The sequence below is a fragment of the Ranitomeya imitator genome, chromosome 1 (genome assembly GCF_032444005.1).
Source record: "Ranitomeya imitator isolate aRanImi1 chromosome 1, aRanImi1.pri, whole genome shotgun sequence".
Taxonomy (NCBI): Eukaryota; Metazoa; Chordata; class Amphibia; order Anura; family Dendrobatidae; genus Ranitomeya; species Ranitomeya imitator.
In genome coordinates this window covers 114,617,108-114,635,640 of record NC_091282.1, presented here as the reverse complement: position 1 = coordinate 114,635,640, position 18,533 = coordinate 114,617,108, and the positions used below count along the sequence as shown (strand labels likewise).

The 18,533-nt window shown below is 43.1% G+C and overlaps 1 protein-coding gene across 2 annotated transcripts in view; it reads right to left on the bottom strand.

The window, feature by feature from the left end:
* Positions 1-18,533, bottom strand: part of AP3B1 (adaptor related protein complex 3 subunit beta 1) — a 354,978-nt gene that overhangs the window by 220,813 nt on the left and 115,632 nt on the right. For both annotated transcript variants that reach the window (XM_069749950.1, XM_069749942.1), the window contains exons 8-12: positions 11,156-11,302; positions 9,609-9,706; positions 8,372-8,426; positions 7,912-7,983; positions 2,558-2,620 (exon numbers count right to left, since the gene is read on the bottom strand). In XM_069749950.1, coding sequence (XP_069606051.1) covers positions 2,558-2,620; positions 7,912-7,983; positions 8,372-8,426; positions 9,609-9,706; positions 11,156-11,302 — 435 coding nt within the window. The remainder of the gene's footprint in view (positions 1-2,557; positions 2,621-7,911; positions 7,984-8,371; positions 8,427-9,608; positions 9,707-11,155; positions 11,303-18,533) is intronic.

Below are 18,533 nucleotides of genomic sequence, written 5' to 3'. Positions count from 1 at the left end.
TATGCACGTTACAAGGGGACTTTAAAATTGCATTACAGACTTGGGCAGCTCAGTGACAAGTGAATTCACATAGTAATGAAGTATCAATCTGCTCCGTTCATTCTCTTTTCTACAATTTCATTTCACAGAGCTGGAGTGTGAGAATCCACGGCACCGATTTCATCTCTGGGGACCCCCTGGCTGCTGAAAGATTTACTTTTCACGTCCTGCGCCGAAGCCGGCACTGACATAACCAAACAGAACATGAATAGGGTTTAATTTTACGACAATATAGCCAAGGGACAGTGCAAAGCCAAAAGGGAAAAACACGACAAACACAAAAAATAGTTAATTATTTTTTTCCATAGACTTCAATGTAACTAATCATACTGTCGAAATATAAAGGTAGATATGGAAAACTGAAGGTGGCCATTAGCAAGCAGAAATCTCATCAATGATCAGCCTCATGCCCCCATAGATGCCGCAGATTTATCTCACCCCCTTTTCCAACAGGAAGGGCTCTCTGTCATCGCTCACACTGCATATACAGTCTGTATAGGTCATCAAATGATCTTAGACAATGGATTCTGTACAATGCCCATCTAATGATCACAGGACAGAGCTGGGAAGCGAGACCCTATAATAAAGCCAGCCATAAGGTCTTTGGCCAGTATAACTAATGTAATCACTAGGCTGGGGCACACTACTAATAAATAGAACGAGGGATTATGGCAACTGCTCTGGTCAGGGACTAAAGCTGCATTTACAGATAACGACCACCGAGCCCTACGTGACCGCCAAGCACTACGAGGCCGCCGAGCACTAAGCGACCACCAAGCACTACGAGACCGCCGAGCACTACGAGGCCCGGAGCACTACGAGGCCACCGAGCAGTACAAGGCCGAGGAGCCCTACGAGACCGCCGAGCACTACGTGACCGCCGAGCTCTACGCGACCACCGAGCTCTACGCGACCACCGAGCACTACGCGACCACCGAGCACTACGAGACCGCCGAGCACTACGAGGCCCGGAGCACTACGAGGCCACCGAGCACTACGTGACTGCCGAGCACTACGCGACCGCCGAGCACTACGAGGCCCGGAGCACTACGAGGCCACCGAGCACTACGTGACTGCCGAGCACTACGCGACCGCCGAGCACTACGAGGCCACCGAGCACTACGTGACTGCCGAGCACTACGCGACCGCCGAGCTCTACGTGACCACCGAGCACTACGCGACCACCGAGCACTACGCGACCACCGAGCACCAGCAGAATTACTCGTTTCCACAGTTAAACATCCCTAACGACATGTGCTTGAATGATCTGTAATAGATCGCTCAGTGCACACAGGCTGCCATTGTTCTCGACAGATCGAGTCCTGTTTACACAGGCTGATGTGCTACAGAGAAGCCCACTTAAAAATCATTTCACTCAAACGTGCGTTTTGATCACTGATCGGCAGCCTGTTCACACTGCAAGATTACAGTGAAGGCGAGAGCCTAGGAACGTCCATTTACGATCTTCATCCAGTGTGAACGTACCTCAACTAGGGTGACTTACAGTGAAGCTATAAGATATGTAAGGGAATCAGCGCTGCTTTCTGTCAGTCCTCCTTCTCTCATCAATAAGGAGTTTGGGAACAATTCACTGGGCTCATTATAAAGTCCTACACGTCCCCAATATCAGGTGGTCTGCATATGACAGATATGGTGATCACTCATTTCCTGCAGCTGTGAATCCCGAGTGATTTTGTATGTTTGCTATTTTGGGAGCCCGTCACGCATCACGAACTATGAGCAGCATGAATCCGACACTGGCTGCGTTACTACAGCCAGGAATGCTTCACTCTGGGACTTTGTGACGTTTCTGAGAAAAAACAAAAACTTAAAAGAGCTGGCCAGGGCCACAAGTCTTAGATGACAAGTGATAGGCAGGTGCCCGGCCCAGCTTCCATACACACAGGAACCTCTCCCCAGCCGGCCCAGCTTCCCTACACACAGGAACCTCTTCCCCAGCCGGCCCAGCTTCCCTACACACAGGAACCGCTCCCCAGCTGGCCCAGCTTCCCTACACACAGGAACCTCTCCCCAGCCGGCCCAGCTTCCCTACACACAGGAACCGCTCCCCAGCCGGCCCAGCTTCCCTACACACAGGAACCTCTTCCCCAGCCGGCCCAGCTTCCCTACACACAGGAACATCTCCCCGGCCGGCCCAGCTTCCCTACACACAGGAACCTCTCCCTAGCCGGCTCAGCTTCCCTACACACAGGAACCTCTCCCCAGCCGGCCCAGCTTCCCTACACACAGGAACCTCTCCCCAGCCGGCTCTTCAAAGGATATTTTCCCTAAAACATTTCAGAGTTTCACAATAAAACACACCCAGCACAAGACTGGAGCAACATGAATCATCTGTCAGGTTCCCTTTCATAAAGATTGTGATCTTTTGCATCTCTCTATTTTTCTATATGGTGTCTGCTTGGTTTTTTTTGTACTTTTGCTCTGCCATCCACACTAGTGAGAAGAGACCTGGTGAAGCATAACCATAGAAAAACAATGTGAGATAATGCAGACAGACCTGGAATTCACGGAGTAGAGTAGAGATATTTGCTTCAGTGGCCAGGTTTGTCATTATTTCAAGCTGTAAAGAAAAAAAATGGACAATGAGATAACAATATACATAACATACACATATTATATATACATATACAACACATCAGTTTTCTAAGTAAATATATTTCTAAAAGGTGCTATTGACTGAGATGTCGGTAACAACCCACACAGGCAAAGAAATCAAGCCATAGATGTTCATAAATTAAGTTATGTGTAATAATGAGAACTGACGCAGGAAAAAAAATGCAAAATGCCATGAAAAGTCATGCCACCAGCTGAAATCAGTAATTAGAAAGCAATCCTGCCACTTTAGGAAAATGAATATCAGCTGGTTCAACTGATGGTCTATAAAATGGTATCTCATTACCAAGGTGCCACACAAGAAACATCAGATGACAGGTAAAACCAGTGAGCTTTCTAAAGACCTTTACAACCTTATTATTGCAAAACATATTGATGGCATTGGTTACAGAATTTCTAAACTACTGAAGTTTCCACTGAGCACTGTTGGGGGCATAATCTGTTTGAAGGAAAATATAATTTTAGGGGAATATACAACAACAGTAGAGTTACATTCTGTTGACAAAAAGACAAACTGGATCAGCACCTGCCGATTGTGATCCATAATTCATTTCTCCTTCCCCCAAGGAAACAAAATATAACAGTAGACAGAAATGTTTAGATATTTCGGTTATTTCTCCTTTTTTATTATATACGGTAACCGCTTTTCATATTTTTGTGTAGTTTTATTTTTACCTTTTTATATATAAAATTTCTTGTAAGCACTGAATTTTTTTATATTAAAGCTTAAACCTTTAATAAGTTTGATCCTTGTTTGCGCTAAAGAATCCATACCCTTTCAGAGGGTGAGTGACCTTTTTGATTGTCTGGCAATAACATATTTCGGGGACTCATCACCCTGTGTATTTGATAAGTGGTGGCAGCATGTTAGGTATCCAGGGTGGCTAGTCTGTTGGGGATGAGATTTATGCTCACTTTATGGCCTGTAACAGGCTGAATGCAGGATTGAGTGAGAGGAGATAAATTAACTCTTGGAGACACACCCACGTCACGTGCTGGGAAGTACCGTATATACTCCAGTATAAGCCGAGATTTTCAGCCCATTTTTTTAGGCTGAAAGTGCCCCTCTCGGATTATACTCGAGTCATTGTCCTAGGGGGGGTCGGCGGGGGAGCGGCAGCTGTCACATTATACTCACCTGCTCCCGGCACGTCTCTGCATGTCCCTGCTTCTCCAGTGCCTGCAGCTCTTCCTGTGTTCAGTGGTCACGTGGTACCGCTCATTAAAGAAATTAATATGGATGCGACTCCACTTCCATAGGTGTGGAGCGCATATTCTTTACTTTAATGAGCGGTACCAGTGACCGGTGAACACAGGAACAAGCTGCCGGCGTCAGAGTCCATCGCATCAGAGAAGCTGCCAGGGAAATGTTTAGTGTGCGCGCCGCCCTCTGCCTGAACAGTCACTGCAGAGTGACGGAAGACAGAGCGGTGCGCGGCGGTGGAACGGGGACAGGTGAATATTTCAAGTGCAGCCTGCTCAGGACAAGAGGTGAGTATGCCATTTTTTGTTAATCGCAGCAGCAACATATGGGGCCATAATCAACCTTTGTGCAGCATTATATGGAGCAAATGTTTCTATGGAGCATCTTATGGGGCCCATCATAAGCTTTATGGAGCATTATATGGGGCATATTTTAATATGGATCATCTTATTGGGCCATAATAAACTTTATGGAGCATTATATGGGGCTCCTGATTCAATATGGATATTCAAAAACACTTAACCTACTGATGTCTCAATTAATTTTACTTTTATTGGAATCGGTTTTTATTTTTGAAATTTACCAGTAGCTGCTGCATTTCCCACCCTAGGCTTATACTCGAGTCATTTTCCCAGTTTTTTGTGGCAAAACTAGGGATCTCGGCTTATAATCGAGTATATACGGTATGTATGAGACAATCCGGATATGGAAAGAACAATTTCACAATAAACCGGACACAACCAGGTGCTCCCTGCAAGATTTCAGAGAGAGGAGTGAAAAGAATTTTCAAAAGAGTTGTCCAAGAGCCAAGGACCACTTGTGGAGAGCTACAGAAAGACCTGGAATCAGCAGGTATAATTGTTTCAAAGAAAACCATAAATAATCCACTCAGCCTCCATGGCGTGTATGCAGACTCACCACGAAAAACTCTATTGCTGAACAAAAATCATGTTCAAGCAGGTTTAAAGTTTGTTCAGACTATATTCTCCCAGTATTTCACAGGCTTGTCTAAATGTCATTGGTCAGATGAGAACAAAATTGAACTCTTTGAATGCTATAATACACACCATTTTTGGAGGCCAAAATGCACTGCATATCACCCCAAAAACACCATACCAAAAGTGAAGTTTGGAGGTGGAAACATCATAAAGTGGGGCTGTTTTTCAACATAAGGCAATGGCAAACTTCACATAATTGAAGAAAGGATGAATGGACAAATGTACTGAGACATTCTTGTTAAAAATCTGCTGCCATCTACCAGGATGATAAAGATGAAAAAATATGTATTTTCCAGTTTATCAATTTAGATTTTTGATTCTTTTTTTATTTTTTTTTTGCACTTTGTACAAATAAATGTGTGGCCTCACTCTTCTTTGAGCTGGTCATTACATTTATGTAGTTCCCCATGCCTAGTTGTACATTAGCCGGGTCTAAGTCCTTCTTGGCTCTTATCCACTTGAACGTCACTTGACAAATAGTAAGGTTTTAACTCCTTTCCGACATCGGGTGTAATAGCACGTCGATGTCGGACTTCCCATGTTTGGTGCAGCCTCCGGCACAGAGCCCGCATCTTTCCGGGCATATGACACTTGATAAATACAGCTAACATGTGCCCGCAATAGCCGTGGGCGGAATTGCGATCCACCCGCGGCTGTTAACTAGTTAAATAGTGCTGCCAATCTCTGACCGCGGCATTTAACTTGCGCTTATTGGAAGGGGATTACTAAACACGCCCATCGGTGACCCCTTCAGGTGATCGTGGGTCACCGATGGGTTGGCATGACAACCAGAGGTCTCCAGCAGACCTCTATGGTTGTCATAGCCAGATTGCTATGAGCGCTGCCCGGTGGTCGGCGCTATTAGCAAGTAAGCACTTCTACTACATACAGGCGATCTGATCATGACCTGTATGTAGCACAGAAACGATCATACAACTGCAGCTTCTAGACTCCCATGGAAACTACTGAAGCATGCAAAAAGAAAAAAACGTTTTTAAAAATATTTAAAAAATAACAAAATATAAAACGTCAAATCACCCCCCTTTCGCCCCATTCAAAATAAAATAAATACACATTTTTGGTATCCCCATGTTCAGAATCGCCCGATCTATCAATATAAACAGGATTAACTCGATTGCTAAACGGCGTAACGAGAAAAAAAAGTCAATACGCCAGAATTACGTTTTTTTTGGTTGCCACAACATTGCATTAAAATGCAATAATAGGTGATCAAAAGATCGTATACACACCAAAATGGTATGATTAAAAGCGTTAGCTCGGCACACAAAAAGAAAGCCCTCACCCGACCTGAGATCATGAAAAATGGAGACGCTACGGGTATTGGAAAATGGCGCTTTTTTTTTTTGCTTTTTTTAAACAAACTTTGGAATTCTTTTTTCACCAATTAAATAAAAAAAAGAACCTAGACATGTTTGGTGTGTATGAACTCGTAATGACCTTGAGAATCATAATGGCAAGTCAGTTTTAGCATTTAGTGAACCTAGCAAAAAAGTCAAAAACAAAAAACACGCATGGGATTGCACTTTTTTTTTTGCAACTTCACCCCACTTGGAATTTTTTTTATTAGTTTCCAGTACACAGCATGGGAAAACCAATGGCGTCCTTCAAAAGTACAACTCGTCCCGCAAAAAATAAGCCCTCACAAGGCCATTTTGACGAAAAAAATAAAGATTTGGCTCTGGGAAGAACGGGAGTAAAAAATGAAAAAGCAAAAACAAAAATACCTCTCGTCATTAAGGGGTTAATACTAGATGTTAGGACTGTCTCGAATAGGGTGACCGTAACATGGTGGGATGGCTTTTACATTTTTTTTTTTAATCAAAATGATGTTAACTGAGGATTATTACTGTTTGTTTATTTACTGCAGGGCGCTCGCTCATTATGCTTTTATGGTTTTTTTGTTTGTGTCACATCCGGCAGTAATAACTGAGAAAACGGAGAAAGCTCTCCCCAACGCAGGGTATGGAGACAACTGCATAAGCTGTGTCCTAGAGAGACCATTCAATTACATAGGTTACAGCGGCATTAAAGAGGAGCAGCTCGGCAAGTGAGGAGTGCATCCGGTTAGCGGCAGACAACACTGATAATACCTGATCGGCCAGGGTGCTGAGGTAGGTCATCAATGTAAGGCTAGGTTCACATTTGCGTTGTGCAGTCCGTCTAGCGCATACACTAACGGACTGCGTTAACGCAATGTCTAAAAAGGGATCGCGTTTAGCGATCGCGCTAGCGCAGATGCCCGATCGGCGCTAGCGAGAACGGACCCAAAAACGCTGCAAGCAGCGTTCAAGGTCCGTCAAAAATTAACGGAACATCGCTAACGCATGCCAAAAATGGCATGCGTTAGGGATGCGTTAGTTACATTGCGATCAATGGGTGCGCTAACGGATCCGTTACATTGCGTTACTGGCGCTATGTAACGGATTCCGTTAGCGGATGCCCACTAACGCAATGTGAACCTAGCCTAAAAGTAGTGGACAACTTCTTTAATAGTAAGAAGCCTCTTTACTTCCTTCCAATAGTGTCTTTTTGACTGACTATGTGTCAGTTCACAAAATGTAGGATTTTACATACCAAGCAGGTATAGAGTAGTTGTCTCCTGCTGGACATCCCCAGCTAGATTAATTCAGGACGCTAATTAAAATAAAAAATCATGTATACTCCCCCTCCTGCAGCTGCGCCGCTGTTCCCAGGCAGTGACGTGAATTGTGCAGGCTGCAGCGCATCAATATTCTGGCAGGACGGACGTCCGCTCTGATGAGATAGTGACGGCTGCGGCTGAGGAGTGGCTGCAACCAGCTCATGACACAATAAATCACGTCACTCTCCAGGCAAAGCGGCACCGACATTACTGGAATGGTACGGATACCGTTGTAAGAGTATACAGAATATACAGTTTTATTTTAATTAGAGTAATTAATTGACTAAACATAGGATGACCAGTTGTGTACAACATCCTAGTTCAGAGCTGGAGTGCTGCCCTTTATGGTAGCTTACTAAATGCCTTGCTCTTACCTTTAGGGTTTTGATCATAGTCGGGTCAGTTGATCGAACATAGAAGCTCTTTAAAAATGGCTCAAACAAACCCTACAAAACAGAACAGATCAGTCAGGCATAAATAGCTGGCATTAAGAATTGTCCAGTCTGACTGCAGACTTGTGAACCCGCACTGTGAGGATTCTCCCTTGGCGGGAGCATGCAGTCATGTGACCAGAAGTATGTGGTTTGGCCACATTCCGACTAGACGTGCCCAGCCTCGCTCAGTTCACTTGCATTGAGAGAGGCCGCACACATCTAGTTGGCATGTGACATCATGTATGTAAATCATATACTTGCAGTCACGCGACTGCTGCTGCCAGAGCTGGAGAATCCTGCCAGTGTGCAATACATAGGCTACAAGTCTGCAGTCACCCTAAGGCTGGACAACCTCTAAGTTGCTCGTCACCTCCTGCGCCACCACCAGACTCTACATTACCTTCCTCTGTATGGACATTGTTGCAATGTTCTGTAGAACAATGTACTGCACCTCCCTATAAAAAAACAAGAATGGGAACAAACTAAACATACAAAAGTTTAAAGGCAAAAATAAATCTATATACAAGTACCACTCATCTGCACCCATAATGACAGTAACATGTATCTGTCTAAGGGGGTACTCTTCATTATGAGATGGAGTAGGGTGTCTAACTAACCAGCAACGCTGTCTCTTGATACAGCTAGTATCTGCCTGTAAAAGCAGCGCAGTAAATGGTCAGATACACCAAAATATAAAATTAATTAACCCCTATGGAAAAATTCATAACAAAATAATTTAGTTTTTTTCTGTTAAGCCTCCCTAAATAATACAAACGGCAATCAAACCGTCGCATATATAATAATGATAATAATCTTTAATTTTATATAGCGCTAACATATTCTGCAGCGCTTTACAGTTTGCACACATTATCATTGCTGTCCCCGATAGGGATTCTAGATTGTGAGCCCCATCAGTATGTTTTTGGATATATCACAAATTTGTGTCAGAAAAAAAACAAAAAATGTCACAAATCAAAACATTTCTTGTCTTCATAAATTTATGAGTATTTTTTTTCACCATTTAAATAAACTAACTATATTATTATTATTATTTATTATTATAGCGCCATTGATTCCATGGACCTTTGCATGTAAGGAGGGGTATACATAATAAAAACAGGCGCAATAATCTTGAACAATACAAGTTATAACTGGTACAGGAGGAGAGAGGACCCTGCCCGCGAGGGCTCACAATCTACAAGATAAATATGATCTCACTATAAACTGTACTGACCCGGAGAATCAGTCACCAAGTCATTTGTTATGTAATGAACTACACAAAAACATTTAGAAAAAAAAAACAGCGAATTGTTTCACCGCACACATAATTTCAACCCCCCCCCCCCCCCCCCAACACACACACTTTTCATTACATTATTTAGTATACTAGTGAATTGCGTCATACAAAACTCAACTTATACTGTAGCACACACGTCCTCATAGGACTAGGTCGATGGTGAAGTTAAAATAAAAGTTATAGTTTTCAGAAGGATGGAAAAAAATAAAAGCGCAAAAGCGAAAATTGTCTGCAGCGGAAGAAGATAATCACAATTATCTTACTCAGATCGAAATATCAAATAGAAGATAAAAAAATAAGGAAAATGTAAGGAAAGAAACAAACTAATCATGTTCGTTACCTGTGACAGCGGAGTAGACGGACCAAGGATTTGGCAATTGTAATGGTTTCAGATTTTGGCGCCAAGTGCCAGTAAAGCTGCGCTACTGCCATAACCACCTATGGAAGATATATTGACACCATCTGGGTAATACAGACACTTAACACCATACACACATATTTTATAAATCACCACGTGCTAGATTATAGATTATTCCCAGTTTATTTTGCACTGGATCAAGGACTCGCGCGCTATTTCCCTAATTGAAGAGGGTGTGAACAATTCGTGCACTCGGGGACCCTTAGACGCCTGCAGAGCCGCTGAGATTTCCGGCTTCAGGAGACGCCGCAGCAGTCGTGCTGTAGTGGATTCCCGGGCAGCTTTGCTGTTGCTCTTCCAGTGGCCATGCTGCTGCATCTCTCAATCTATCCTCCCAGTCCACAGCAGAACCCGCCCGAATAATGAACATGTTACTACTTTTAACTCCATCATGGTTTCCAAACTCTTAAGAGGTTAAAACGTGACATATAATGGAACAAGCGCACAACAAGCCGTCTTGACATTGCTGTGCACTACGTTCATTTTATGGCGAGTTTTTTTCAAGCTGATTCAGGGCAGAGAAACATGCGGTGCACACATAACCTCAGTACAGAAAGTCTAATGCCACTCCTCTATAAAGCTATATAGCATACGTCTGCCATAGGCCACCACTAAGAAACATGTACTGTGGCATATGTGGTTCTAATGTGCCAGACTGCAGAGGAAAATGGAAGCGATCCCACTTTTCCATGTAGCACAGAACAGGAGGCCGGCATACTGGGCCAGTAAATGAAGACTTTGGGCACACGCCGAGTGCATAGGGAGCTAGTTAGACCTATATGAGTATATCTCATGGATTACTCCTAACATGCCTCAAAAAATAATAAAAAGAACAAACTCAAAGTTAATTGACAACTAAACCTGCCTGACAGCATGAAAGTAGTCTGATATTTGTCATCAAAGCAAGAAAATACGATTACTACTGTCTACTTTAGACCCAGAAGCCCTACGGGGGCATTTTTTTTTTTTTTTTTTTTACTTAATTGCATGTATTTTTGCAATTGCTTTTCGGTAAATATTTTTGCACCATTTGCCTTCTATAGCTTCAGTGCAGCACAATTACTGGCTGCAGAAAGAGTTAACGGAGAATCAAATCAATCAGGTTATTCTGAATCGGGAGCCGATATACGGTCAAATGCTCAAATGATAAGTGGTCTGAGAAGAGATCAGAAGAAGGAAGAGAAGAATTATACAATCCTGTGTCAGAATGAGCTCACTGGTTCATCCTCAGTTAACTCATTCTAAAGCCAGGAATAGTGTAACACAGGGAAAAACTGGAATTAAACCATTTTAAGTATTACTTTACTTTAAAAAAAAAAAACACACACACAACATGCATTTAAGAAAACAAAAAAAGCCACCTAAAAGGGTGTTCATTATTTGACAACCTACGCTAGGACAATTGTCAAAAAATTTAAAAAATACTTAATGGATTAATGAAATTAACTACCAGCTGATAACGGTCTTACCGCGGCATTTCTGCTCTGCAGCAGAGGTTTGGTGTTTCTTAATAGCAGCCTGTGGTCCGGATCCATTGTATACGGCTTTTTCTGGTCGGCTGGTTTCTCATTCTCATCATCTGATTCATAAAAGTTGTTTGCATCTTCTACTTCATCCTGTAAAGGTCCATCAGATAGATCCAATCAGTGAGAGACAAGAAGAAAGAGGACATGGGACTCGTACACTCCTACTTTTTAGTGAGAAAACAAAAAAAGCAGCATTTCAGCATGAAGAATACAACTTTCCAGGAAGACATTAGTTGAATGACCATTCGCATTAGGCCGGTTTCACACGTCAGTGGCTCCGGTACGTGAGGTGACAGTTTCCTCACGTACCGGAGACACTGACTCACGTAGACACATTGAAATCAATGTGTCTCTGCACATGTCAGCGTGTTTTCACGGACCGTGTGTCCGTGTGCAAAACATGGAGACATATCAATGTTCGTGGGAGCGCACGGATTACACGGACCCATTAAAGTCAATGGGTCCGTGAAAAACACGTACCGCACACGGACGCTGTCCGTGTGCAGTCCGTGTGCCGTGCAGGAGACAGAGCTAAAGTAAGCGCTGTCCCCCCAGCGTGGTGCTGAAGCCGCCATTCATATCTTCTCTCCAGCAGCGTTCGCTGGAGAGAAGATATGAAAAATCCTTTTTTTTTTCATGTTTAAAATAAAGATCCCTGTCCCCTCCCCTCTCCCACGCCTGTGCGCCCGCCCGCTGTTAATAAAATACTCACCCGGCTCCCTCGCAGCTTCCTCTCAGCGGCAGCTTCTCCTGTATGAGCGGTCACGTGGTGCCGCCGATTACAGTCATGAATATGCGGCTCCACCTCCCATAGGGGTGGGGCCGCATATTCATGACTGTAATGGGCGGCACCACATGACCGCTCATACAGGAGAAGGTGCGGCGCGGAGAGGACGCTTTGAGGGAGCCGGGTGAGTATTTTAGTAACAGCGGGTGGGCGCACAGCGGGTGGGCGCACAGGGGGTGGGAGGGGGGAGGGGACAGGGATCTTTATTTTAAACACGAAAAAAAAAAAAAGATTTTTCATATCTCCTCTCCAGCGAACGCTGCTGGAAAGAAGATATGAATGGCGGCTTCAGCACCAGATGCAGGGGACAGCGCTTACTTGTAGCGCTGTCTCCTGCACGGTCCGTGTGGTACCCAGTTGGCACACGGGCGGCACACGGCTGCCGCACTGATGTTCACGGTAAGCACACGGACACGGATAATTCCGGTACCGATTTTTCCGGTACCGGAATTATCTGGACATGTGAGACTGGCCTTACTGTTAGTTCTGGTATACAGTGGGTACGGAAAGTATTCAGACCCCTTTAAAAATTGTTCACTCTTTGTTTCATTGCAGACATTTTAACAAAACAGTTCATTTTTTTTTTTCATTAATGTACACTCTGCACCCCATCTTGACTGAAAAAAAAATGAAATGCAGAAATTTTTGCAAATTTATTAAAAAAGAAAAACTGAAATATCACATGGTGATAAGTATTTTGAGCTAGTACAGCCATGAGTCTTCCTTGAAATGATGCAACAAGTTTTTCACACCTGGATTTGGGGATCCTCTGCTATTCTTCCTTGCAGATCCTCTCCAGTTCTGTCAGGTTGGATGGTGAATGTTGCAATTTTCAGCCATTTTCAGGTCTCTCCAGAGATGCTCAATTGGGTTTTGGTCAGGCCTCTGACTGGGCCAGTCAAGAATGGTCACAGAGTTGTTCTGAAGCCACTCCATTGTTATCTTAGCTGTGTGCTTAGGGTCTTGTCTTGTTGGAAGGTGGACCTTCAGCCAAGTCTGAGGTCCAGAGCACTCTGGAAGAGGTTTCCATCCAGGATATCTCTGTACTTGGCCACATTCATGTTTCCTTCAATGACAACCAGTAGTCCTGTCCCTGCATCTGAAAAACACCCCCAATAGCATGATGCTGCCACCATGTTTCACTGTTGGGATTGTATTGGGCAGGTGAGGAGCAGTGCCTGGTTTTCTCCACACATACTGCTTAGATTTGTAACCAAAAAGGTCTGTCTTCGTCTCAGACCAGAGAATCTTATTTCTCATAGTCTGAGAGTCCTTCATGTGTTTTTTTTTTTTTTTTTTAAGCAAACTCTATGTGGGTTTTCATATGTTTTGCACTGAGGAGAGGCTTCCGTTGAGCCACTCTGCCACAAAGGCCCAACTGGTGGAGAGCTGCAGTGATAGTTGACTTTATGGAACTTTCTCCCATCTCCCTACTGCATCTCTGGAGCTCAGCCCCCGTGATCTTGGAGTTCTTCTTTACCTCTCTCACCAAGGCTCTACTCCCACGATTGCCCCGGTTGACTGGGCGGACAGATCTAGGAAGACTTCTGGTGGTCCCAAACTTCTTCCATTTAAGGATTATGGAGGCCACTGTGCTCTTAGGAACCTTGAGTACTGCAGAAATTCTGTTGTAACCTTGGCCAGATCTGTAACTTGTCACAATTCTGTCTCTGAGCTCCTTGGCCAGTTCCTTTGACCTGATGACTCATTTGGTCTGACATGCAGTGTGAGATGTGAGGTCTTATATAGACAGGTGTGTGCCTCCAAATCAAGTCCTATCAGTTTAATTAAACACAGCTGGACTCCAATGAAGGAGTAGAACCATCTCAAGGAGGATCACAAGGAAATGGACAGCATGTGACTTAAATATGAGTGTCTGAGCAAAGGGTCTGAATACTTATGACCTTGAGATTTCAGGTTTTTATTTTTTATTAAATTTGCAAAAATTTCTACATTTCTGGGTGTATTTTTTCAGTCAAGATGGGATGCAGAGTGTGCATTAATGAGAAAAAAAATGAACTTTTTTGAATTTACCAAATGGCTGCAATGAAACAGAGTGAAATATTTAAAGGGGTATGAATACTTTCCATACCCACTGAATATTGAGGAAATGGCATAAATGATGGGTGCATGCCGCATCTACAGCCCAGCAGTCCAGAGCCCGACTTCACAGGAGGACACGGCATCACGCCAACATTTCCATCTGGAAATGGATGGAAAGTCATGTAATGCCAGGCAAGCTCCGACAGCGCCAAAGCTGTGGACCCCGATTCATTAAAGTTGGAATCAGGGTCTCTGTCTCTACATTCTCATGCTCTCAGATTAGGAAACATAAACCTGGTGACAGATTCCTTGTTTAGACAAGCTAGCCACCTTGCTATGCTCACAGAACGATCGGTAACAGATGGTCAGGGTCTACAGGCTGCCACCGTTCTCGGCAGCACATGTCCTGTTCGGAGTGCATTACACTGGTTGATTACGGATTCCTGGATTAGTATTCCTAGGAACTAAAGCTAAACCACCTTGTCAGTGTCAGACAAGATAGGCAACGTTGTCACATTCAATGTTTGTTGCCACAGGTTTTTACAAAGAGAGGAATGCGGATGTGGACAACCGCTCTCAGGAGACACTGATGAGTTTATATAAAAAAATATATAATAAAATATATATATATATATATATATATATATATATATATATATATATATATATATATATATATATATATATATATATATATATATATATATATATATATATATATATATATATATATATATATATATATATATATAGTACAGACCAAAAGTTTGGACACACCTTCTCATCTAAAGATTTTTCTGTATTTTCATGACTATGAAAATTGTACATTCACGCTGAGGGCATCAAAACTGTGAATTAACACATGTGGAATTATATACTTAACAAAAAATTGTCAAACAACTGAAATTATGTCTTATATTCTAGGTTCTTCAAAGTAGCCACCTTTTGCTTTGATGACTGCTTTGCACACTCTTGGCATTCTCTTGATGAGCTTCAAGAGGTAGTCACCGGGAATGGTCTTCCAACAATCTTGAAGGAGTTCCCAGAGATGCTTAGCACTTGTTGGCCCTTTTGCCTTCACTCTGCGGTCCAGCTCACCCCAAACCATCTCGATTGTTTTCAGGTCTGGTGACCGTGAAGGCCAGGTCATCTGGCGTAGCACCCCATCACTCTCCTTCTTGGTCAAATAGCCCTTATACAGCCTGGAGGTCTGTTTGGGGTCACTGTCCTGTTGAAAATAAATGATGGCCCAACGAAACGCACACCGGATGGAATAGCATGCTGCTGCAAGATGCTGTGGTAGCCATGCTGGTTCAGTATGCCTTCAATTTTGAATAAATCCCCAACAGTGTCACCAGCAAAGCACCCCCACACCATCACACCTCCTCCTCCATACTTCACGGTGGGAACCAGGCATGTAGAGTCCATCCGTTCACCTTTTCTGCATTGCACAAAGACACCGTGGTTGGAACCAAAGATCTCAAATTTGGACTCAGACCAAAAGCACAGATTTCCACTGGTCTAATGTCCATTCCTTGTGTTCTTTAGCCCAAACAAGTCTCTTCTGCTTGTTTCCTGTCCTTAGCAGTGGGTTACTAGCAGCTATTTTACCATGAAGGCCTGCTGCACAAAGTCTCCTCTTAACAGTTGTTGTAGACATGTGTCTGCTGCTAGAACTCTGTGTGGCATTGACCTGGTCTCTAATCTGAGCTGCTGTTAACCTGCGATTTCTGAGGCTGGTGACTCGGACAAACTTATCCTCAGAAGCAGAGGTGACTCTTGGTCTTCCTTTCCTGGGGCGGTCCTCATGTGAGCCAGTTTCTTTGTAGCGCTTGATGGTTTGGGGACACTTTCAAAGTTTTCCCAATTTTTCGGACTGAATGACCTTCAATTCTTAAAGTAATGATGGTCACTCGTTTTTCTTTACTCAGCTGCTTTTTTCTTGCCATAATACAAATTCTAACAGTCTATTCAGTAGGACTATCAGCTGTGTATGCACAACACAACTGATGGTCCCAACCCCATTTATAAGGCAAGAAATCCCACTTATTAAACCTGGCAGGGCACACCTGTGAATTGAAAACCATTCCCGGTGACTACCTCTTGAAGCTCATCAAGAGAATGCCAAGAGTGTGCATAATTTCAGTTGTTTCACACTTTTTTGTTAAGTATATAATTCCACATGTGTTAATTCATAGCTTTGATGCCTTCAGTGTGAATGTACAATAGTCATGAAAATACAGAAAAATCTTTAAATGAGAAGGTGTGTCCAAACTTTTCGTCTGTACTGTATTTACATATATGATTTTTTCCTTTAATATTAGGCAACCTGTGAGTCTCTGATGTCAGAGTAACTCAAACACATTTCACCAGAGATTACAGAATTCTTGCCCAGGAATTTAACCAAATACTTCCATCATTTGTGGCGCTGCGGTGATGGAAATATCTGGGGGAGGGCAGGCTGAGCCGATTTGTTCCTCTGATCCTTCTTTTAACAGTAGAAAAATTCCATTAAGAAAACCCACCGGCGTTGATTTGTAATGCAATTACCCTAATGAAACACATCACGCTTTTGCTTACTGCGCTCTGCCGATGTTATGGGTCACAAGCCGCTGTCTTCATCGGCAGTATGCAAATTAAGAATTTCATTAATACGAAAGAAAGAAACACAGGCATGTACTAACGGAGTTTAGCTGAAAGATGGAGCCATAATTGATGGATCTTGTTTATCGACAAGTATAATGCCATATAATATCTTCCTTGTGTCTCCGCAGGGTCACAATCCAAACATTCTCCGACACGGACCAACTGGATACGATCAATGTGGAGGGCACTACAAAGGACGGCGACAAAGCGGCCGCCTGCCTCCACTGCGCTGTTATCTGCAGGCTTTCTAGCTAGCAAATCTTTTTTGGGAGCTTCGTCATGAAGTGCGCTATTACTAAATCTACCACACTGTGGGTTTTTTTTTTTTTTTTTATTGCTAGCATTCCCAATCTAGCTTGTGACCGCTGCAGCCAAACAGAAGCTCCAAGTTTATGTGCTGCACCACCAGCATTCGTGCTCAGCACTAAATGGTGATGTCCGTAAAGTATGACAAGTGACCCGTGATTAGCTGCAGCAGTCACAGCTGAATGCCTCGAAAAACGTTTCTGCCAATTGCCACTACAACCTACAATAGTTCTAGAAATCATTGAAGGAGTTATCCACAAATTTATATTAATTAAAATTGGGTCCATGGCAGTCCAAATATAATATATATCTATAACAACATATAATTATTATGATTTAACATAATATAATAATAAATAATAACACATTATTATTATTATTATTGCATGTTATTATTAATCACAAGTCCAACTACCTGAACCTCGCCACTCTTCACAATGCTTGCGTTGGCCCTGGCTGGTCTCCTGGCTTCCGCTACATGCAAGTGGGTGTCAAGTGACCGCTGCAGTCAGTCAGTGGCCACAGATTAGCAGATTACCGCGGTTTTCAGCCAGAACATTACATTAAAGACATGGTTGGTATGTAACAGAACTCATCACGTTGAGTGGGCTGAGATATAATACTGGATAATCCCCATCCTAGACTTAAACAGGGCACCTAAAGCTTCCCATTCGTATGCGTGGCACTGTGATTTTTTTTTCTCTCCCCCTCACATCCAAGTTATTCGGGAATCAACATACCATCAATATCAATTCACTGAGAAAACAGAAATCACATGGGATGGGAAGTCATTAGTCTGAGAGAGACGGTTGTGAAACTTGACACAAAAGGAAGCGTGCGCCATCGGCAAGGTGGATTCTGCTACAACTAAATCTGCTAACGTTCATTTGACTAATCTCTAGAATTCATTAACCTAAAAAGGTTTAATTTCCATTTTCCTGCATCAGCTCTATTTATGAAATGTTGTGCCCTATAAATACGCTGTTATTTTCCATAGTCAAGCACCCTCTTAACAAATCTTCTCATTAATATGTAAATGTAAAGTCAATCGGTCTTCTCCCTGACAGCGCTATGAATTGCCAGTGCACTGTATAATCTGCTGTGACTTGGCATCCGCTATTTATCATGAAATATGTCAGTTAGAAGAATTATGGAGAATGCGCGGCAATCGCTAAGGCTGCAATCTACTTCGTCAACGCTTAATTGTTCCTTAAATCTTACATCTACATATAAACAGAAGAAATCCCGGTCCATAATCAGGCAAATAAGCAAAATTAAAAACCTCTTGGGCATCTCAAGACATATTGTCATGGGAATACAATACTGGATTGGGGGAGAGCGGAGAACATGAAAACTAGAAATATTGACTATTCATTAATCACTGGGAAAAAAAAGAGTTTCCGCTTTGTTTCTAGAAACAGCGCCATCTCCTATCCATAGGATGTGTCTGGTACTGCATCCTACCCCTACGTAACAGAATGGTGCGGAGTGGGGGTCTCATGTACTAGCGCAGACTATGGAAAACTTTCGCCAATTCAG